The 23,108-nt window shown below is 41.7% G+C and overlaps 1 protein-coding gene across 2 annotated transcripts in view; it reads right to left on the bottom strand.

Annotated features, from left to right (window-relative positions):
• Positions 1 to 2,226: 2,226 nt before the first annotated feature.
• Positions 2,227 to 23,108, bottom strand: part of FGL1 (fibrinogen like 1) — a 35,092-nt gene continuing 14,210 nt past the window's right edge. For both annotated transcript variants that reach the window (XM_044455782.1, XM_044455781.1), the window contains 5 exons: positions 19,124 to 19,283; positions 16,603 to 16,700; positions 14,266 to 14,354; positions 13,552 to 13,739; positions 2,227 to 3,142 (listed from right to left, as the gene is read on the bottom strand). In XM_044455782.1, the coding sequence (XP_044311717.1) occupies positions 2,983 to 3,142; positions 13,552 to 13,739; positions 14,266 to 14,354; positions 16,603 to 16,700; positions 19,124 to 19,283 (695 nt within the window). In that variant the 3' untranslated portion in view covers positions 2,227 to 2,982. The remainder of the gene's footprint in view (positions 3,143 to 13,551; positions 13,740 to 14,265; positions 14,355 to 16,602; positions 16,701 to 19,123; positions 19,284 to 23,108) is intronic.

The raw sequence follows: 23,108 nt of genomic DNA, 5'->3' as shown, positions 1-23,108 counted from the left end.
TCTTTCACTTGCCCTTTCCCTGTATCCAAAATGATATTATGGTGCTGTAGTACTCACATTAATAGAAGCTGGGCTTTATTTACTTGTTTGTTTTTGCCACTCTTGCCTACCACCTCTGTAGTTTTGTGAAACAAGCTATGATACTGGATTCATGCATAACAACAGCCCATGGTTTCAACAATCTGGAGTTTACAACCAATGAACAAGCCACAAGTTTTCTTTCTAGGTTGTTCATGGTTTGTTACAGACCCCACATTCATGTTTCACTACACCTCAGAATTCAACAAGCCATGCCATGGATTAATGTCTATGCTTTCTTTCTGTTCCTCCTACCCTCTCACAAAACTGACAGTACCTTTTTATGCAAGTAAGGAACAGTAATATTTGAAGTAGCTCCAAATTCCTTTGCTGTACATTTACCTGCAAAAATCAGGTAACACATTCAAGGGGGGCATTATCTAGGCAAAAACTCATTAACAGAAAAACATTTACATAATCTTGATACTAAATATTTACAGGTTTATATATGGGGGGAGGCAAAACAGCAACAACACCACACAGGAATTATCTTCTGGAGGGCGGGCCCCTTGTAGTACAGGCTTCCCCTGCTAGGTGAGTGTTCTAGGAACCCATCTGCATCAGCTGGTTGTTGTGAGAGGCTGCGTTTGTCTTCAGTAAGAGGTTTTTCTTTTTTGGGGAAAGACTCTTTCAATGTATTTGCCTATTTTGTGATGGCTGACTTACACAAACAATGTGCAATGGTAAAATTTTGTTCAGCTGAGTGTTCAGCAGTTTTTGACCAAAAACAGCATGACCCCTGTGCCCCACCCTCCCTATTCACCCAACAGTAATCAACAATATTCCTATTGTTTCCCCAGATTAAAAAGTCCTCAAAGGGAAACATTTTTCCAATGTGGAAGAGGTGAAACAAAAAAATGGCAGAAGCTTGAAAAGGTATCAAAATTGATGAGTTCAATACCTGTTTTAAGCAGTGCAAAAAATGTCTCGATAGGTGTATTGCATCAAACGGAGAGTACTTTGAAGGTGAAGTTTGAACATGTAAAAATAAATACATGACTGTTTACAAATAAATTTCTGAGGTTTTTGTGTTCCCCCTTGTACACAGCAAAATAATATATGAACAGCATGCAACCTTCCCAACTGAGTTTTAACTACTTTATGAAAAAGTAGAACTACGCTGTTGCATACATGGCAAAATAAGAGATGCAAAATCTCAAACAGCAAATTTCTATAGGCAAGCTCAGAATAGAATCAGATTTCCTGAGCTGGTTCTTTAATGGCAAATCCACCCTTCTTTATTTCCTAAAGCACAGTGATGTACTATAAGCCATATAAATAGTAACTTACTCTGCAAAAGGAAACATACACACCAGGAAGAGATAGAAACATTTCCTTTCCCACATACATGAATGGAGATTGATATATGATCTAGATGATATATGATCTATAATACATGGCATCATCAGAGAATTTTAATCAGCCTGTTTTTGCTAATATTTATCATGTCTCTGCAGTTCCTATTTCATTCACATTCTAACACTAAAAACAATCTGTTTTCTGTAGTAGTTTTACTGTTCATTTTTTTTCAAGAAATAAATGTATGAGATCTAACCACAAACAAATGCTTGAAATAAAACTGACACAGTAATTCATAGTGAGCATGTTAACCAGCAAAACATATGCTGCTCTTATTAGAGCTGCACAAAGGTCCCCTTTCCAAGTGGCCTGCACTTTATCATGTTCTCCGTTTTGTGTCATCAATATCTTTGCAGCAATTCAGTTTCTAAAAATGGTGCATGCATAGTGGGGCGAAGGGGGTGTAACTTGTCACCAAGATGAAATGGGTACTAGCAAATAAGTGGGCATTTCACTCTTGTAATGACACATAGCAGTGCAGTGAAGGTACATAGCTGCATATAATTTCCAAGTTGAACTCCGGCACCGTCTGTAACCCTGCCTGGGATTCTGTGGGGCCTGCCTCACATTAGGCGTCACAGCCACCCGGCGAGGCAAAACGTCTTTGATTAGCCCTGCTTAGGAATCTACTACATAGAGCATGAGTGGGCCCCTTAATGCCTCCCAGATGTTTTCAATATCAGCTCCCATCACTCCTGCCTAATATATCCAATGGTCAGGGACCATGGGAGTTGCAGTCCAAAGCACCTGAGCACCAACTTGACTTCCCCAATACAGAGAACATACTCATTGAAGCATTCCAGTTCTTTAATGACTACAGTTTACATTGGAAATGAGGAACAGAAATCACAGATTCTAAGAACAAAGGGTAATGCATACTCCTAACATGATATAAGAAATATATGTGTGATCAGATCCACTCTCTTTCACTTACTCCGCACCCCTTCTGAAGTTTACCTCCCCCAGTCTTCCATCCCATATACATAAATGTAAAGTGACAAGCTGGAGACAGGGTTACCAAACGGAAGACTATGCATGATGAAGCTATAATATATAGGTCATTTGTTTAAAGTATGTCAAAGACTGAATCTAGTGGGGCTTTAGCACAGATATATTCTGATTGTGAGAAGATTTAAAGGATGACAGGATAGTTAAGGAAGTGTTGTTGCTTCATCCAGAGAGGTAGCCATTTTCATCTGCTGCACAAAAGCAACAAAGAGCCATGTGGCATCTTGAAGAGTAATAAACATATTGAGTCCCAAACGCACAGACAATACAGTTACTACCAAAAGTGGTCTGATCAATCTTTTTATCTAGTTGCTACACTGCACATTTTGGGGCAGATTCTGTTCTTATGTGCCCCTGTGTATGTGCCATTTACCTAAACAGAGAACTATACACATTTAAGATCTCTGAACTGGGTTAGATTGTAGCCCACTGCCCATAGCAGGGCCATCCCCAACTGACAGAGAGGTACATGAAGAAAGTAAATGGCACCACACAGTTGGGACTGACTTGATCGAGAGGGTGAGAGCAGAAACTAGCTCAAACATCATTCGGACTGAAAACAGATGGCCTGACTTTCATGACGACAGATTTCAAGGAGTACCACCACCCGTGCCATGTGTACCATACGATCCCATTGTCTGTTGTAGCAGAGTAGGGTCCATTGTAGTACAAGCCGTTCAGGTTGGCAGAGTGACATCTGGCAGGGAGAAAAAGAACAAAAGGAAATAAAGGATATCCTCTGGATGCATCTGTTCCAGGGGTATTTGCATATGGTAAATTGATTTTGCTCAGATCCCCTTACCAAGCTCTCTCTGATTCTTCACCCTTTGCAAGTTTCATTAAGCATGTACTGACCACCATCTAGAAACTGGGCAGCCATCTGAGTGGGATGGTGTAAATTGGTGTCCTGCAACAGCAAGGAGTTGGACCCGATGTCCTTCTTGGCCCCTTCCAACTCTACTATTCTATGAGTCTATGAATGAGTCAGATGGAAGTGATGGTGGATAAAACACATCAGAGAATCACCGTGTGTGTGTGTGCGTGTGTGCGCGCATGTTCATTTTTGGTCTAAAATGGTACACACTTAGAAATCATTTTGAATATCCAGACAGTGTCAACATACTCAAATGTTGTTGAATCATATAGTGGGTATCGCACAGCAGACTTTAGTGCTTTGGGAACAACCTGAAACTAACCGAAAAGCTATTTCAGGAGGCAGGTCAATAGAGAGCACTGCTGACCAGCCCACTTCCAGAAATGAGAATTTCCACTTATTTGGAGGCCTCTCCTAGGAAGTGCTAAAACTCTCTTGTGTATAGGTGTGTGTGGGGGGTCCCTCTTGCATGATGGAATTGGAAGGACCCATCACTTCTAGATGGGGATCATGAACACCCTCTTGGATTCTGCCCCATACAGCATAGACTCTGGGTAGAAATAGATGAATGGTAACCATCAATCTTAAAAACTGCTTGGAAACTACCCCAAGGGGCAATCGGTGTTATTCTCTAAATATGTGGTAAATTCCACTGTACGGAACATACTGTCTCTGTGGTTCTTCACAAAGTGTGCATTGCTAAAGTATGGTGCTTACCACACATCTTCACTGATGTGTGAGCAAGTGACACTAGCATTCACCCAGATTCATTGTGCATCAGCTCATTGTTAGTCTTCCCTCAGTTTACAGTTCCAGTTGTGATAGTTTCTTTTGTGTGAATGGCAAGGTTGTGTAAAATGAGCGGGATCAAAAAAGGCCATATTGGGCCACTTTTTCTCCCACAGAGAAAAGTGTAACATGACAAATATTCTTGAAATATACAACCCTGAATATATTTTGTGGCAAAGTTAGCACATTTGCCCAACACAAATGCATGTTTGAGATTTTGGAAACATCTTCAGAGAACATATTCTGCTCACTCTCACATCTGGGGTGGCAAGGAGAGCATGATTACTAGGTTTTCAAGCAGAAGTGAGATTACTGCACATCCCTAGTTACGGATTCCCACTCCCCTCCACACACAGGTAGGGCCACCATATGGAATGTTTGGAAGCTGCAAATGAATGTTTCCGTACTTAGTATGCCTCATGATTTGACCGGACATCCTGACTGGGCAATCTGTTTTTGAGGGGAGCGGGGAAGGAAGTTTAGTTCCCTCAACAACTTCTCTGATGGTATTCTAAATTAGAGTCTCCCAACCTGGTGCCTTCAAATTTGTTGGACTACAACATCAATCACTCCCAGGCCACATAGTCAAATATTGCTCTAGAGGCATTCCGTGACCACTAGTTCGAGATTAACACTGAGATATATATATAGAGAGGGGGGGGGAATGAAATACTCAACCAGTTAAGTCCACATCAATTCTGTATGGTGTGTATGTGTTTAAAAAAATAGTTTCCTGAAAATGATGTATTAGCCTAACGATGTTAAAAGTCTTGAGTTTCTTTTCCAAGTTCAACTGGTTGAATTCAGCTGAAGGAAAATTATGCTGTCTCAGAATACTACTTTAAGACAGTACTATAGAATAGTATAGTTTTAGTCATCCTTGGAAGGGATTAAACTAGTAGCCCCTAAGGAAGAGCCAATAGGCTTGGAATGCATGGGCCAACAATCCATTTTCGGGGCACCACTGAAGTCTTTTCTCTCTCTTTCTCAGTCACTGAACCAGTGCCCTCCTTGTAAAAGGTCCCACAGCTCAAAACCAGATGGTTGTTCGTTTATCACATAAAATGGCATCATGTACTAGCATGTAAAACAAGGACAGAAAGGTAGGAACCTGTCCATCTCAAAGAGGACAACTTCTGTCACTAACTCCAATTTGGGAAGCAAGCTTAAAACAAATGGATTTTTGCTGCTTTTTTGTTCTTCAAATGCTGCTGGCCCCTGGTCCACTAATGAGCTTCATTTGAGGTGCAATCCTGTGCATATTTAGGTTGGAGATAAGTCCTACAACTCCCAGCATGCCCAGCTGGAGGTGGAATGCTGGAAGCTGCAAGACTTCTGTCTAAACACGCACAGGATGGTGTTCTTCAGTGGAGGATGATTTGAAAACTTTCAAAATTCTACCAAGGTGATCTAGCAAGTAAACAAACACCCACAAAAGGAATTTGATTACTTTCTTAGTCAGTTGCTTTGGAGTAATTTTGTGAATGCATTTTCTGCCAACTTCTGCAAGTTTACATGATGGAACAAAGGTAAGATTCCTCAGCCTAGCCATTAGGCAACTGATCTGTATTTGTTAAGAAATCTCCGTGCGGGTTAAATATAGGCAAACTGGCCATCAGCCACCAGCTTAGATTTTCTGAGCTACCTTTTAATTGGCTATGAAGAAATCCTCCCTCTTTGGCCTGCAGCCCTCTCTGTTGCCTCAGCAAACTGACTTCAAAATTCTCCATGATGCTTCAGGATTTCACTCGTTTCCATAAGAAACAACTTTGCCTGTTTTACTGGGGGCCTCTTTTTCAAATCCACCTGGAGAAAGGAACAGTATCTTCTGTACTATATTGCTGTGAGTCAGTCAGTCTGTAGCCTCTGTGCATGAGCACAAAAGTAAATGCTTTGTCGGTATCACTGGGGGCGGTTATGCCTCAGTGGCTGGAAAGTGAAAGAATATCTCATCCAACAACTTGCTCCAAGGCAGGATAGGATTTCTCATTTACTGCAGGGTGTGCTACCTTGGAAAGGTGACTAAGAGTCAACTGCCCATCACCCTGATGGATGGGATGGATCCAGAGCTTGTTTATTACAAGGGCTCTTAAAGGAGCCCAGTGTTTTTGTTTCCCACTGCATCATTCCCGTTGCTTCTGAACACCAATTGCTGGGGAACGTGAGCTGGAAAGTGCCCTCTTGTCCTACTCGTGCTCGTCCTATAGGTACCTGGCTGGCTAGTGTGAGAACTAGATAAGTCTTTGGTCTGATCTGGCATGAGACTTATTATGTTCCAGTGGAGTCCCTGTCCATGTAGGGCAGGAATGGAGAACATGAGTGTGAGTATGCACTTTCTACCATAGGATAAATCATAGAATAAATCATTGTGTGGGAGAAAAGAAAGTGGGCCCAGAAGGTGCTAAGCCTACTATTTTAGAATGAAGATGAGGAACCTGCAACCTACAGGCCTACCAGATCTGGTCTATGGAGTCTCCCCATCTGACCTACACAGACTTGGCCTCCCAGTCTACTTCCCTTCCCAAGACTTGGCTGCCAAGTCCCACCACCTGACTGGGAAATTCAAATAAATCCTGGTAGGAAAGGGTTGTTAATAAGTGCCTTTGTGTTATAAAATCAAACTTGCACCCCTTTCTCAGAAAGCAGCAAAATTCCAAGCCAGGTTACTGTTTAGCATTGCTGTTCCTTTAAGAGACTGGAATTCTCAGCTTGTCTGAGAGTGGTATTCTTGTGCTAACAGCAACAGAACTGATAAGGTGGCCAGAGAAGGTTTTTGTTTTGTTTTGTTTTGTTTTGTTTTGTTTTGTTTTGTTTTGTTTTAGCAAATTGCAATCACACTAATTTGCATGACCAAACTCACAGCCAAGGTCCACTATAATCCCTGTGCCTCAGTAATCCTTATGTTAATCTCCTGTAATCAATGGTATTGTATTAAGTCTTCTCGGCAGATCTCTCAAATTCTTTTTGACTGTGTCCTTATTTCATTATCATCTGCCCTACAGTGTACATGTGACTCAGAACCTATACAACACTCTAGATATGTTTTAAAAGCTTGTAGTCAGCTGTGAAGACCACTACCCAGTAGCACGCCGTTGTAAGTAAACTGCAGGGGGTTCTGGGTGATCTCACCAATAAAAACACTGGCGTTCAAGGCGAATCAATCTTCCCTATGGGTCTGAGTGTTCATTCCTGCCATTGGTAAGGAGACTCTGACACCTGGAGGCTACAGAAACCCAGGAAGGAGAAGAATCTTCCTGTAGGGATGTAGTAGCCTAAATACTGAGCATGCAGCCAATGTTTGTTGGAGCGCCTGCAAGCAGCTATATGAATATGTCTCTCTACGCAATATGTTTATTTATTTGTATTATAAAATATTTTATAATGTATCTTTAAAGTTTTAATTTGTGCACACTGCTCAGAGAGCTTTGGCTAATGTAATAAACAAATTGAAATGTATCAGTAGCTAAGACTGTAGCCTGAGGCTCCATTCCTAGAACCGCAAACTTGGAAGTAAGTCCCATTGAACCAATTAGCTTCTGCACCACCTTGAACTCTGGGCTGGTCAAAGCATGTTGCTGGCCAAGGTAATCTTCTGATGCAAAAGTACATGTTAGGAAACCTCACTGAATGCCATGGGACTTAACTTCCAAGTGCACATACATAGCAGCAAACTACATGAAGACCTGAGCCCTGTGGCCTGCCAGGTGCTGGTAAGTCCTGTCTTTCTGCACCCCAGGCAGGCAGTGCAACCAGGGGATTTGCTGTATCTCTGGCAGTATGTTATAGATACTGCCACAATAAGGTGTTTCTAGATGAAGTTATCTTGTGCAATCACCCTGCCTCTTTCTTGCACTTGCATCAGTCAGACAGAGTCCAAGCAATGCTGGCTTCCACCTGTGACCCTCCTATGTTTTCATATTTCTCCTATGTTTTCACAGTTACACATGTACACACACAATCTGTTAAGAAGCAAAAGACGGAATTTTTATACAAAGCCTTTTGACTGGAAGAGCTAGGGGCTGTCATTCCTGAAGCATCCATAGATTGGCTTGGACACAGGTTAGTCAGAATTCATTTTTGACCCTCTTTAGTGTTATTCTGGTGTATGCATTTTTATAGGCCCAAATAAAATAACACAACACAACACATAACACAAATCTCTCTCGCAGACTGTCAAATTTTGATCCAGGTGGACAACCCTTTGCAAAGCAGTGCAGCGAACTGCATTGCTTCTCATTGGGCTTATGTGATAACAGGAGTCTTGTCACCGCTTTGCCCGGCCTGTGGCTGCCAGATTGGTCTTGCATAGGCACTGAATGCTCCATTGTTCAGGACAAAGGCTCTTCAAAAAGCAGCAGGAAAAAGTGGCGATGAGCGCCATCTTCTTCAGAATGCACCACTGAGGCACAGCGAGTCCTATCAGTTCTTAAAGAGATCCAGAACTCTTTGTTGAATGCAAAGCCTGTTATATTTACAGGCTAAACAGTACTGCTGCATGAAATGGGCATGAGAGATTTCTAATTTCTCTAACTGTAGAGAGATTGCCATGGCGTGATTGTAAAGCTCCAGCTTGGCAGATCCTTCTGCCTGTTCCCACACAAGCTACCCACCCACCATACTCATCGTCTTCCTAAAGAAACAACAGAAGTCTGTGGCAACTTAAATTTAAGGGTTAACGGATTTAGTGGGGCATAAGCCAGCCTTCCCCTTCCTGGTGTCCTCCATGTGCTTTGTACCACAACCACCAGCATTCCTGACCATTGGCTATGCTGGATAGGGATGATGGGAGTTGGCATCTGGAAGACACAGGTTTGGGGAAGCCTTGCGTAAGTGCTCATGGACCAGAAATGAGTCCATCAGATAGATCACTGATGAGCTTAATCCTACAAACAGCTGTGCCAAGCTCAGAATAAGGGAACGTGTTTCTTTTGACCCACCTCTTCCCTTGGGGTAGATGCCCTTGGCTGTCCTTTAGCATATGGGGGAGGGGGGCAGGTGGCAAGCAGGCCTTCCTTATGTTTGGTCCTGCAGTTGTTCAACACTGTAGTACTTTGAACTCAGCCCGCAGCAATGCCTTCCTATGTGCTAGCCTATTAAGTAAGGGAAACTCTCGGGCATTGATGGTAGGAGGCATTTACTGTGTGATCACGGCTGTTTATGACTTCTTTAGGCCACGCCACGGCCCTCCTGTTTTGTGTCCGATTCTAAAACTTTTGGAAAGGGTTTTCTTTTTTGGGGGAGAGGGGGAAGGACAGGGAAAATCTGGTATTATTTAAAAAACAAAGGAAAAAGTTGTCTCCCCATTTGTGTATCTGAGCTATCCTGCTGTACCACACTGCCAGCTAGTGGCTATATCATGGGAAAACGGAAACGCAATGGAGAGTTTGGAACTCAATTCTGCAACGAAACAAAAGGTAGCGAGAGCAGATTAGCAGCCGCGTGGAGAAAAGCCTATCACTGGCAGCAGCCACAGTGTGCTGTTGACGGCCACAGTCAGCCAGCCCACTGGATTAATTTCCTGGCTATTATAGCCAAATTGGTTTTGCCAAATGAGTGTTGCAGCTTCAACAGAAAGCGTGACAGAGGGATGCCTAATACATAAGTTTTCATATATATTTTTTTTCCTGCGGTTCAGTGTTCTTCCCGCAGCCACTTGGCATGAGGCCATGAAGCATTTCTGCGGGGTGAATCAAACTGAACAGTAATCCGGTTAAGACAGCCAATCCCATACTTAATATATGCTTCTGTTCAAAATCTGCATTAGTTCTATTTCCACTGCTAGGTAGTCATTTAAGTTTCCCCACAATACAGAATATGGCTGCGTCCTTCCCTGCCTTGTGATAAGAGCAGTTTCTGCAGTGTTTAGGAGACACACAAGTTCTGCTACAGACAGTATTGGGGGGGGGGGGGTCCAGCTGACTCCATGACATGCAAAGCCTAACAGATAATACATAATTTCTTCACAGATGGCTTTTGATCTCGAGACCAAGTGGGTGATGGTCTACTCGGAATGCGTATGGAAGAATATAAAATGCAGACGAGGCTGCAGTCCTGTGTATTCTGAGGATGGGAGTGATTTGCACTGAACTCAGTAGAAAAACTTCTAAGTAGATATATATACCAGCCCTCCCTAGCCTGGTGCTTTCCATGTGTTTTGGACTTCAGCTCCCATCAGCTTCAGCCAGCACAGCCAATGGTCAGGAATGCTGAGAGCTGTCATTCAAAACATCTGGAATATAGGATTTTGCTGCAAGTAATTTAAGTTTTTCATTTATATATCTATTTTATTTGTACTCCACCTTTGTTCCTTTCAAGGAATTCAAAGTGGCTTATGTACATCATTCACCTCTTCCTCTTAATCTTATCCTCACAACAACTCTGTGAGTTAGGTTAGGCTTAGATTCTGTGACTGGCGCAAAGTCACCCATGGCTGAGTGGGGACTAAAACCCAGATCTCCTGAGTCCCAGTCTCACACTCTTAACAACCACATCACTCCGGCTCCAAAATGGTTTGGTTCCTAAATTATTCTTCCTTTCACCCAAAATACATGAGTGTATTATATTTGTCCCTTCTTCCCTCCCTCTGCAGGCCTCACATAATTCCCAAAGTTTCGTCAGACTTCAAGATCAGATCTGCAGGGGTCAGAGGAAACTTCAGAGTTAAGGAAGGAAAGCGCCCTTCCATGAACATGAACACTGTCAAGTTCATGGAAAGGAAGTTTGGATCCACACCTATGTTTGGTTTGAAACTCGTGATAAAATAAGCAATATGAAGACCTGGAATAATACATTTATAATTATTATTTTGTGACTCTTAAAAAGTGTGACTCAGTTGAAGATGTTCATTGTGCCCTGATTGTGGAACACGCTCCCCAGAGAGGTTCACCTGGCACCAACGCTTCTTTCCTTTCAGTGTCAGGCAAAACCCTTTTTATTCTGCCAGTATTTTAATTGTTAACCTGTTTTATTTAGTGGTTTTATTTTAACTCTGGCTGCTGTGAAACTGTTACTCTTATTTTATTGTATTAATTTGTTGTAAACCATCCCGAGATGTCTGTGATGGGATGGTATAGAAAAGTTTTAAATAAAATAAATAAATAAATTCGTGAGTACCCAGAAGACAATTAGTTTCTTCACAATCTTCAGAAAGAATTCTATTGCCTTGTATTTTGCAACCAGCTAAATTCAGGGCTGACATTTTAATTTCCTTCCTTCCTTCCTTTTGTCTGTGTGCTATTATTAAAGTTCCCTCACATATACCATCACTAAAGTATGGATCTATTTTACATGCTTGCATGTGAAAGTCTGTTTTCCTTGCTCATAACATTTGGTCTGTCTGGTGCTCTGCAGCTCCCTGTAACGTTGTGGAAAATTGCTGAATTGCTCTGAGCAGGGGGTGAAAAAACATGCCATTAACATGAATTAAGTCATTCCGAGTGCCAACCTATATTCTCCTGAAAAGTCATACTGGATCTGGCTGTCAGCCAAATGAGGCATGATGGTGGCAGACCTAGGTGTCAGAATTGGGTCACTGCCAATTTCCTACAAAGCCAAGGGTGGGGCAATTTAGAGCACAATGTGGGAGAGTATGAGGGGAATGCCAAGCTCTTCATCTTATCTAGATGCACCCAAGTCACAACAGATCTTTTCCCCATGAGTAGAAGCCACGGGTTTTCTTGAAGCGGGCACAAGCAAAGTTTCCATGCCATGCTTGGAATTGCTCCTCCTTGCTCTACGGAGAATTGGCATGATCTGCATTCTGACTCATGGTCCACTATCATCATGCCTACTTTATTACTTATTTATTTATTTAGGAAACTTCTATGCTGCCCCATTTGCCAAAGCCTCGGGGCAGCTCACAAACATAAATAAACTTCCTTAAAATAATATAAATTAACAGTATAAATTAAGTTGCCCTCACCAAAAAATAAAATGAATAAATACTATTAACAATTAAAATGACATTTGAATAAAAAGATCTTTGCCTGGCACCGAAAAACAAATAACGATGGCATCAGGCGGACCTCTCTGGGGAGCGCATTCCATAACTTAGGCGCCACCGCAGAGAAAGCCCTCCTCTGAGTACTCACCCTCCTAATTTCCTTCACGGAGGGTTCCCGAAGAAGGGCCTCTCCCACAGATCTCAGGGGGCGGGCGGGCATATATGGACGTAAGCGCTCCTTCAGGTAACCAGGACCCAAGCCATTTAGGGCTTATAGGTAATCACCAACACCTTGAATTGGGCCCGGACTTCAATGGGAAGCCAGTGAAGCTGACGGAGGACTGGAGTCATGTGAATATAACGCCCAGTCCCTGTCAGGAGCCTGGCAGCTCTATTTTGAACCAATTGAAGTATCCGGACCATCTTCAAGGGTAGCCCCACGTAGAGCGCGTTACAGAAGTCCAGACGGGAAGTCACCAGCGTGTGTGCCACTGTCGCCAGGCAGTCGTACTCCAGGTAGGGGCGCAGCTGATGGATCAGCCGAAGCTGAAAGAAAGCGCTCCTCACCACCGCTTTGCTCCTTGGTGGTGGTGGGAATGGGAAGCAGAAATGAGATGCATGCTCAGTGATTGGCTCGGATAGCTCATAAAGGGAACCCAGAGGCTTGTCAAGAAATCTGTTCAATGTAAAGCAAAGAGTCCCAAAGATTCTGGCACATGACTCTGTCTCTGTCTCTCTGTCTGTCTCTTTCTCTTGACTGAACACATGGTGATACAAAATAATTCAAGGTCAATACAAATAAGTTTTTTTTTCTTCCCCCACACTTCTGTGGTTTATAGTATATTCCAGTTACTTTTCGCCCTGCTAAGATTACTTTGGATCATACAATTTCCTCGATCACAGTGTCGTCAACAACTGATAGCAATGATGGTACAAGAGGAGGTGCTGTCAGTCTTATGCATTTTGCCCTTGTCTTCACCTGCACTGCACTTCCTGCTAACATACCCCCTGAGCTGCTCTCCCTTTGCCCTCCGTCTGGTAGAAAACAAATCAGCATGGAATGACTAGGAAAGAGAAGTGGGACACATAAGATCTCTTGCTCCCATAATGGATTGTTTGGTAGCACCAGGTGGACAGGGAGTTCATGCACCTCTTAGCTGTAGGAACTTCCTCTGTGCAAAGCTGCAGCACAATTCCGAGTTGCCTCAAAAGTGAGGCTCTCTGAGTCCACTTGATGTGTGCATAGGACTGCAACTTAATAGGGGAAGGCGATTCTACTACAGCATTGCGGTGTTGGCATTGAGTGAACCTGTGCTAGCCCCATGTTGCTCCATGGTGGTGAGCCTGTTTTGCAGACTGAGTTCAGTACCACGGACAGCTCCTATAAAGCTGCACTGGATAAGGAGCCCCACTGACTTGGGAGTTACCAGCCTCTCCTTGCTGCTAGCAGTGAATTGAGCTAACAGGGCACCCTTTGGATGTATTTAGAAGTAAAACTGACCTGTTAAACCACCAACCGGCTTTATCTTCCTCAGCACAGTTATTTTCATAGTTGTCATTATCTCTATCTTTTGTACTGAATTTCATGCCTTGGTGGTTTGCCCACCATTTCACTTCAGGGTGAAACCCTCCCGTGAGGGAGTCTCCAGCCGTTCCATGGTACTGTCCACAACTCATCATGTAGGAGCTCTGGTGAAGTGGTGAGAAAAGGAGAAAGAGTAACATAGAAGTGAAACACAGTCTCAGCTTTTCAGAAACACATTTGGAGAGGCAACTGACATGCAATGTCCAACTCAAGTTATTTGCAAATACAAACATTTTCAATAATTTTATTAAACATGCAATAATTGTGTCCGAGAGTGGAGAGAAGAAAGAAGCTAAGGTGAAAAGAAGGCCATTCTCTAAGATGGGATCCCAGCAGAGTCTTCCTAGCACCAGAAGATGAGCATCTGCTGAGACCTTGAGCTGAAATCCTACTTTTCTGAATGATCCAATGTATGGCCAGCTTTTAAAATCAAACCTTCCAAACTTGTAGCATTGCTTTATCATGTTCTGTCATTCAAACTTTTTATTTTATTTATCCATCTATTCTATCCAATCCTTCTTACATGGATCTACATGGATGTGATAGATGCAACACATTTTCCTGTAATATTTGGAATGCTAATCACCATTAAAAATTTCAAGGTGCTAGGAAATGAAGTAAAATTATTACCTGGGCATCTGCAACTTGGAAATTTTCATATTGTGCAAAGCGCTGTTCACCCATAAAATCCAACAGGTTAATTTTTAAAGTATAATTCCCTGAATAAATAACAACGGTGTTGAGAATAAATGATCCAGAAAAAAGGAAAAAGGAGCTTCTATGCAATTTATTAAAAGGACTGAAAGATTCCTGTGTAGTGTAATTGAATAGTGGTTCTTGTGACAAACCCCAAGATTCTGATTCTCAGGGGCTGCATCTAGGATAGAGGTTCCCAACCCTGCTTCAGAGTCAAAATCCTTTCCTATGTTTGGGTTTCAATAAGACAATAACCCACACTCAAGCATAGAATATAGGCTGAATGTGCATTATCACTAAGCCATGGGTTGTTGTTGACATGTGGGTTATTTATTTATCTATTTGGGTATTTTTATCCTGTCCAATTACGTTGCGCATCTCTGGACAGCTTTCAAATCTACATCCAATAAATACATATATTGTGTCTGAAACCCAGCTGTGCTAATAAGCCATGACTTATTAACCACAAAGAGAAGAGAAGAGAACCCATGGTTTGTTGTTGGTTTGTGAACGGTGGGTTGCTCACCATAGCGTGTGTTACCTTGGCTTGGTTCAAACAACACAACAGCCTATGTTTCAACAACAATTCACAGTTCAATGACAAGTCTTGAGTATATGTTGCTATGTTGTCTGAACCCAACTGGTGTGAATGATCACATGGCTGCAAAACTATTGGTATTCTTAGGATTTTTACAAGGTTTTGGTTAAGTTCTATGTTTCTTAGCTTTGGAAAGAAAACCCGAGGTATCCTTCCTCCCTCCCTCCCGCCCTTCTTCTTTCTTTCTTTGTTCTAGAACTGTGTTGAAGGAAGGAATCCTGGGCTCAAAAACATGTAACCCTTTTAGACAAACTAGGATGTATCATGAGGTTCAACCAGACTGGTGGCATCTTATCAGTAAGCTTATCAGCTTATCTGTTTGGGAAACCTTTGTACATACATGGTCCAACAAAAGAGAAAGACATCCCACCTCCCAGAGCCACTATTGGCCATAGGTATCAAAAGTCTGATGTCCCTTCTGCTACTGATTAGCACCCTGTCTGTACTTCCAGACAGATGGCTCTTAGCATTACCTACACGAAAGCTTTGTGCTGCTATTTCATTTCTTCCTTAATTGATTTTCTGCTAAAGCTAGAAGTGGGACAACTCAGGAGGACTACAAAGGGAAGGAGATGAAGGATGGACCCTGAAAATGCAGTAGTCCAGCTGCATAATAAAAGCCTAACCTTCCATATCTGTAATAGCTATTTCAAAATCTGAAAGCAGGAACTATCAAACAGTAACCTGGGTGAAGAAGGAAAAAGGTGAACCTTATAATGATATATATGACCTATTGCTGGGTCTTCTGAAACCACATGTCTGCTTAAATAAATGTGGAGATATCCAATAGTTGTAAATCGAGGCTTCACTTCTATTGGTTTCACATGGATCCCTTTTGTTACACTCTCACCTCTGTAAAACTCATTTCTCAGAGATGTAAATGAGATAAGCATATACATTAAAAGAAGAGATTCACTTTTAAAACTACTTTTTTTCAAACATCAGGGTTTATTTACAGTGCAATTCTATGGGTCTTTTCTTGGGGTGTTTTCTGATGGAAGACTCCTAGCACTTTCTGTGGTAAGAAATAGTGGACAAATGACTTACAGTGGATGCCCTCTAAAATTCTGTGAAAAGGGAAGGCAATGGCATGAGAAAAGCCTCATTTGTGAGATCCACTGCTCTCAGGAATCTGGGCATTAAACTCAAACTGTACGGTGCAATCCTATACATATCTACTTAAAAGCTTGCCCTACTGATAAGGATCACTTCCAGCTGTGTTTAGGATTGCAGCCATTACTTTTAATAAGCTTGTAGGATGCTTTGAGACAAATGCTGCTAGGACTACCAATCAAAAGACATTGAGCAGCTTTTCCTTCTTTTTCTTCTTTACTTATTTTTCTATCATGTTAACAACAAAGATGAAAAGGGCCGTGGGAAAATGTTGAAGATAAGTCTTACAAATTGAAGACAAGAGTCTCCTCTTTTAAAATTCTGAGAATGGAGCAAGGTGATTGCACAAGAAAAGCCTCATCTGAAGGTTCTCAATGTATCATACAAGAATGGAAAGAAAAGATCTCTCTCTCCTCCCCCCCACACCCCCTTTGGAACAGTCACTGAGCTATGATCACTGTGAAGAAGTCAGATTCTGCTGCCCCTCTTTTATTGTAAAATTAGCACATATCCCTGTCATATTTGGTTTTTGTTTCCCCTCATATTTGCACACATCTTACCCTGAGAGGTGAGATAGTGAAGATTATTATTTCCAAGCCAGTATTCACCATCTGGTGATGAAAAATCACCAAAACCTTGTTCATAGTCAGTCCAGTTCCTGAAAGATAAAATGCAATTCTCCAATACGTTTCTTTCAAAGAGGGTCTGAAGAACACCCTTCCTGGCTAAATAGCTTTCAAAATGACAGCACAACATTAGCATAAGAATATTGGGGGTCCTTCCATATATTTGCTTCAGTGAACTCCGTTATTTTCAACTCCCTCGTAAATAGCATGATTAGCATGATTTGACAAGATACAGAAAAGATTGGTGCTGCTTTGTAAAGACCTGTTATATGGAGATTTGTCTACAAGGAACACCTTTGGTATCTTTGATCATATTAGGTGATCTTCTGCCCCAGTCAGTGGAGGATATGAGTCCAATGTGGGGCTGTATATATGCTCCAGATCATAGTTTGAGCTTTAAAGGAGCTCTCTGTGGTGCTGAAAGATGGTGCCAAGATAAGTTTGGCATCATGGACCATTCCTTAAAAGCTTGCAGTAGCATCTAAAGCTGGTACAAAGCCCTGCTGGTGTTGGAAACACCAGCCTTTCCTGATCTCAGTTCCAGTGTTATGGAAATCCTACTCCTACTCCCCTTTGGATATTTGGAAAAGGGAGGTATGGATCAGTCTTTTCCAGTTCATGTTACCTTCCTCCACATTCACTCATAAATTCATAACCACGTTCCTGTATTAATCTGAAATTCTTTTTTTAAAGAAAAATACATATTTTATATATAGTTTCACAAAAACCACATTTTTAAATGTGTTTTGCCTCAGAATAGGCATTTCTGAATGCATTTTATTTCCAAATCCCTTCTTTAAAAGTACATTTTGATACTTTTTTGTTGTTGTTGAACTGGGAACTGCTTTGCAAAATTTGGGGAAGTACAAAAACTCAAGAATACCAATATTCAGATCTGCACATTAGTCACAAGGATCCCCAACTTTTGTGAGTCATTGAGTACCTTTGCAATTTTGAAAGAATGTCATGGGCAGTCCTATAAAATGTCTGCTATGGGAAGGAGCATCATAAAATGGCTGTCATGGTGGGCATGGCCAATCAGAATATACTGAATTCCCAGAAGGCAAACTGGTAAAACAAACAAAGTAACATGCCCAGTAACTTAAGAACAAGTAAGAAATAAAGTCTATGCTCCAAATGCAAATAAATATGGTGTTGGAAGGCAAGAGTTTGGTGGGCACGAAGAGGGGAGCCCTGTAGGGTATCTCGTGTCCAGGAGGGGCAGATCAGGTCTTCTCACATCAGAAGTCACACTGAATTCCTCAACCATCCCTACTCAGGAATAGGGGTGGGTGAGTCTGTCAGGTTCCATTTCACCCAGGCCCTCTAAAATTCATTCTGACCCTTTTCTACATCTGACTGTATTTTTTAAAGTCCACATAAAATTGTGTACATATTTTCATGAACAATTCTGAAATACACACATTTGTGTGCATTTGTGTGTGCCCCTTTTCATTTGTATTTTTTGTTTGCAAGTGATTTTTTCCACTGAATAAAAAGCTTTTCTGTGCATTCTTCCAACACACACACTTTTTCTAGACACTATTTCAGATGTAAGCTTTTACTGCATAGATTTTGTTTTTGCAACCTGCATTGGAAACATTGAGAATGCATGAATATGATGTTTAAATGCGCAATCCTATGCCTATTTAGACATAGGACATTTAGACATTCTAAATTCCCATTTGAATTCAAAAACTAGGAGCTGTAGGAGCTTTTCTGTCTAAAAGTGCATAGAATTGTGCCTCATCTGTATTTCAGGTCAGGTTCGACCTATGCAAATTTGGTAGGCTTGCACTAAAAGATCAACCAAATGCATTTCCCATCTATCCCTAGTCAGGAATCAGACTCCAATCTTTCATGCCAAAAAGGAAGCTCTTCTCAGGCTCTCACCAGCTTTGCCCTAGTCACCAGGAATTAAAGCTGGGTTTACCTCAGACACCAAACACTCTGAAGTATGTAAGAACACTTAGGAGGAGCCTGGACTCCATTGTCAATGCAGGAAAAAACAGGAAGACCAATTACTGCAGCCAATTTTTGATGCATTTGGAGAAGATTTTAGATGCCTGATGAGCGGCCTTATATTGGCTTTTCCATTTAGCTCACTATTGTTGACCCCAACTGGCAGTGACTGTCTGGAGTTTTAGGCAGGGTTCTTTCCTAGCCCTTCCTGGAGAAACTGGAAATTTAGCATGGGACCTTCTGCATGCAAAGCATGAGCTCTGTGGCCCTTCCCCATCCACGTATGCATTCATCTGTAGGAGGTCCAGAAGGAAGTAGAGAGTGCTTGGAGCAAAACCACGGAAATTGTAGGCTCCAAGCAGGTTTTTCAAGAGAAGCACAACACAAGTTGTGTTTCCTCTCTCATGGTTAGGAATGATTACTAGATAAAAAAGAAGGTTCGCCATCCTCCAAGTGTCCACACCTTCTTTCTCACTCCAGGTCCAAATCTTACCTATCAAAATTTTGACTTCCATCAGAACGTCTCTGAAAGACTGTCCATCCTCCTCCTTCTGAATGGTCACAGTAGGCCAAGAAGGCACTGGAGCTTCCTAGAGGTTTCATCTTGTAGAATCCGCTCTGTCTGTGTCCAGCATTATAGATCTCAGCACAATCTGAAGCATCCCAAGAGATCAGTTATTCCACATACTAAATTTTATCTTGTTCTCATTATGCCTTTAATTTCTGATCCAGTGAGCCAAATGCAGTTCACTGGCCATATACTGTAACCCATTAAGCATCAGAGGCTGCAGTTCCAATGTCAGCAGACTGCTGTAACCATGCCAGACTGTGCTTTTAAGTAGCAATTCATGGTGCTCAACCTAGACTGGTTGAACGTCATGTACAGCTCCTTTAAAATTCATGCTAAAACCTTCTACCGTCAGAGCCACCAGCCTCCATTGCTGCCGAGTGTATCACAATGTCTTGTCCTTTCCCACAGTCTGCAGTCTCAGATATGCCTTCCCGCTGTTGGTGGAGTAGAACTTACATCAGCCATCAGCCACATAATCAATGATGAGGGATGATGGGAGTTGTAGTCCAGCAATGTCTTGAAGACCACATGTCCCCCACCCATGTTTCTTGATGTTTACTGAGTTTGCATTTCACTTGGTCATGAAAAAGAGACATAATTGATAATCATCATCATTTAGTCCTACAGATAGCAAACTGTTTGCATGTCAATAGTCTGGGCAAGAATGTACCCTAATAAAATGGTGTCCCTCTCTAATTCCATGCGGCTTTCATTGTAAGGTACATCAATTATAAAGTATATTGATCCAAGTCTGGCAGTTATCATGGTGCTTATGAATTCTACAGCCATAGTTAAGATAATGGGGTTTTTTTCCCCCATCAGCACTGAAAAATCCAGGTAGCATCTACTCTTCCGTACAGCCTGGGAGACATGCATGCATGAGCAAGTTTCACTAATCATTTATGATTGCCTATAAAACTAGAGATGGGAAGGGTGTGAAAGCATTTACAGTTTGATGTGCCTCTTCCAGAAAAAGCAGAAGGAGAACTAATGTTGGAAGAAATTGAGGAAAACAGCAAAGGTCATATTTTGGCCAGGTGGTCTTTCTTGATAGTTAGAGGGTGTTCTGCAATTATTTGGTAAAATCAGCTAGAATGTGTTCTTTGATAAACATAAGCCACCAGAAACTGGGGCAAGCAATTGGAGACCATCTGCTCCTCTAGATGTTCATGGATAGCAACTTCTTCCAGTCTAACCCAGCATAGACCATGGAAAAGAATGAGGGAGCTGTGGTCCAACAACATCTGGAGTACCATTCATTCCCCATCCTTATTCCCTATGCTGTGCTTATGCCTGGGGGCTGCTAGTACTCCCTGCTCCCTTTTCTCCTTGGAAGAGACTTGTCAGGCCTCAGGTCCTGAAAGATGGCTAGGAAGGCCAATGGCAGCTGGACCAGGCCAGAACGGGCAATAGTTTTGTCTCCTTCATTGCCCAGTCTGCACTACCTCTCCATCAAAATCTTTACCTACATGTTGCTGTAGAAGGAGTCGCTCAACAACCCTAGCCATAAAGTTGTTTTTTGAGCAAATCTAACAGCTGCATTAGATTCTTACCATATTATCATTTATATGTCTAACCAAAAGTAAGCCCCATTGAGTTCCATGGGATTTCTCCAAGATAAATGAGTACAGGATGATAGCCTTATTTATTCAAAGATAATTGCTTATAAAGCTAAACTTCCAGTGCTCTTTTGAATGCTCTTATTCCATGATACATCTTAGCTAAACTGTTTCCTTGTCAACTTCTGGAAGAACTCAAAGCATGTAATAATTTTTTTCTGGTTAAATAAACTGAAAACAGTAGGAAATTGGACTTAACTAAGTCCTAATTATATATGTAACCCACAAATTCTTTCCCACTGTTTTCACTGACTCAGTTTTTATTTGAATAAATTTATTAAAAACATATTTATAATTTAATCCTTTAAAAATTGCAGTATCCCAAGTCAGACCTATTATTCACATAATTAAATACAGAGCCCAGTCAACTTTCTTTTTTTGGACCTGTATCTAAAAAACTAATGATCTATTTTATCTCTCTTTACCTCAACAAGTTTTCCAGAGGCAGGGAACAATCAACAATAAAACAGTCTTTGCCCTCAGGCTTACCAAATAAAAGCCTGGAAGAACCAGCAGAAAAGAAGAAGGAACTAGGAGGGAGGAGGACAAAAAGCAATCTATGGGAGCCACTTCCATTACAAATTTCATATAACAACCAGTTAAAGCAGAGGAAGAATCAAAAAGGGCTGGTTTCTCAGGGCAATTCATGGAGTGGCCCTGCTTCCCATTTTTTCCTCTGCTGCAGCTTGACAATGGCTTTTACCAAGTGATCTATTTCTCAGTGTGGAATAATGGTATATCCTTCGCCTCTAGCGATTTAGACCTTATAGCTTGATAGCATCTCCACATTTGGACTGCATTTCTCTAATTATAATATGCTGTGGGTGAGCAACAGGAAATCAGGAAACTGATCGTGAAGAAATACCCTGGCTTGTAATTGTCCCATGGACATCCAGTTTCAAATTTATTTATTTATTTATTTTTCAAATTATATCCTGCCTTTTTCCTCAAAGGGCTCAAGGCAGCTTACATCATTCTCCTCCTCCATCTTATCCCCACAACAACAACCCTGTGAGGTAGGTTGGGTTGAGAGTCTGTGACTGGCCCAAAGTCACCCGGTTGGCTCCATGGCTGAGCAGGGACTAGAACCCAGGTTGTCTGAGTCCCAGTCCCATGCTCTTAACCGCTACACCACACTGGCTCTCAAATCCCTTGTTTTGTAAACCTTTGATCATTTATCTGCTGAATTCATTCATCATTTTTTTCTTGGAATTGGCTTTCATTTCTTTACTTCTTTCTGTTCATTTTTATTATTGGTAGTGCCACTGAAGAAGAAACATACTGCCAAATGTGTTGAGCCATTTTTTTATGCACCTTTGCAATTTTATTTCTCTCTCACTTTCTTTTTCTGGGCACAGCTGGAAACAGAGTGCAAGAACAGAATGATTTTTATTCTCTTATGTTCTTAAAAATGGGAGAGACTGCTAAGCCAGAGTCTATATTCACAGTTTATAGTCACAGTTTATATATGATAATAAACATCACATTTCAACTGTTCCATAATTATCTGGAAGTGAGCAGAGACTCCTGTATACACAACGATTGTGTTGCATTTAAAAAATATACAGTCATATTGTTATATGTTTCTGGTTCCATAGGTAGGGTAGTCCAGACTTTCCCAACTTTGTGGCCTGCAAATTTTTGGGACCCAAGAGGCTCACCCAGCATGGCCAAAAGAAATTCTGGGAGCATTTCAAGAATCATTCAAAGCATCTGGAGAGCACCATGTTAGGAAAAGCTGGGGTAGACAATATACATTTCTTTTATTTGCCCAGTAGCTCCTTAGTTGTAATACTTTATCTGGCTTCCACTACATGTAGTTTCCATTCTTGAATGCATATTACATGGCTGCCTGGAAGAAGTTGCAAAGTTAAAATCAGGGTCTCAGTGTAACCCAGAATTTACTTTGAGTAGGTAAGCCCCAGTCAGACCACGTGGATGGACAGCACAATTGTAAACATGTTGACTCAAGAATTAAATAAAATTACTCCCTGGAAAGTGTTCTCAGGATGGTAAGCTGAGATGTGATCAGTGTTTCTTAATGGAAAGTTTCCTTTGGAAATAATAGACTGAATTTTCTGACTCTTTCTGGCATAATCCTATGGGTTCCTATATCTGGGGGAGAGACATAGGATTATTTGGAGTCCAAGCTCCAAAATCCTGTGACCTTGAGGTGGAACTCCAAAAGCAGAGCCTCACCTGGCCACTCTCGGCTGGTGTAGAGAGACATAGCCTCTCTGAAGTTGGAAATTTGCCCCAGAGGGGCTAAAGCAGAGGGCTAAGGAGGA

The sequence above is a fragment of the Varanus komodoensis genome, unplaced genomic scaffold (assembly GCF_004798865.1).
Source record: "Varanus komodoensis strain SLA01 unplaced genomic scaffold, ASM479886v1 scaffold8, whole genome shotgun sequence".
Lineage (NCBI taxonomy): Eukaryota > Metazoa > Chordata > Lepidosauria > Squamata > Varanidae > Varanus > Varanus komodoensis.
Note: the sequence above shows the minus strand (reverse complement) of the source record. Positions and strands in the feature narration are given on the sequence as shown.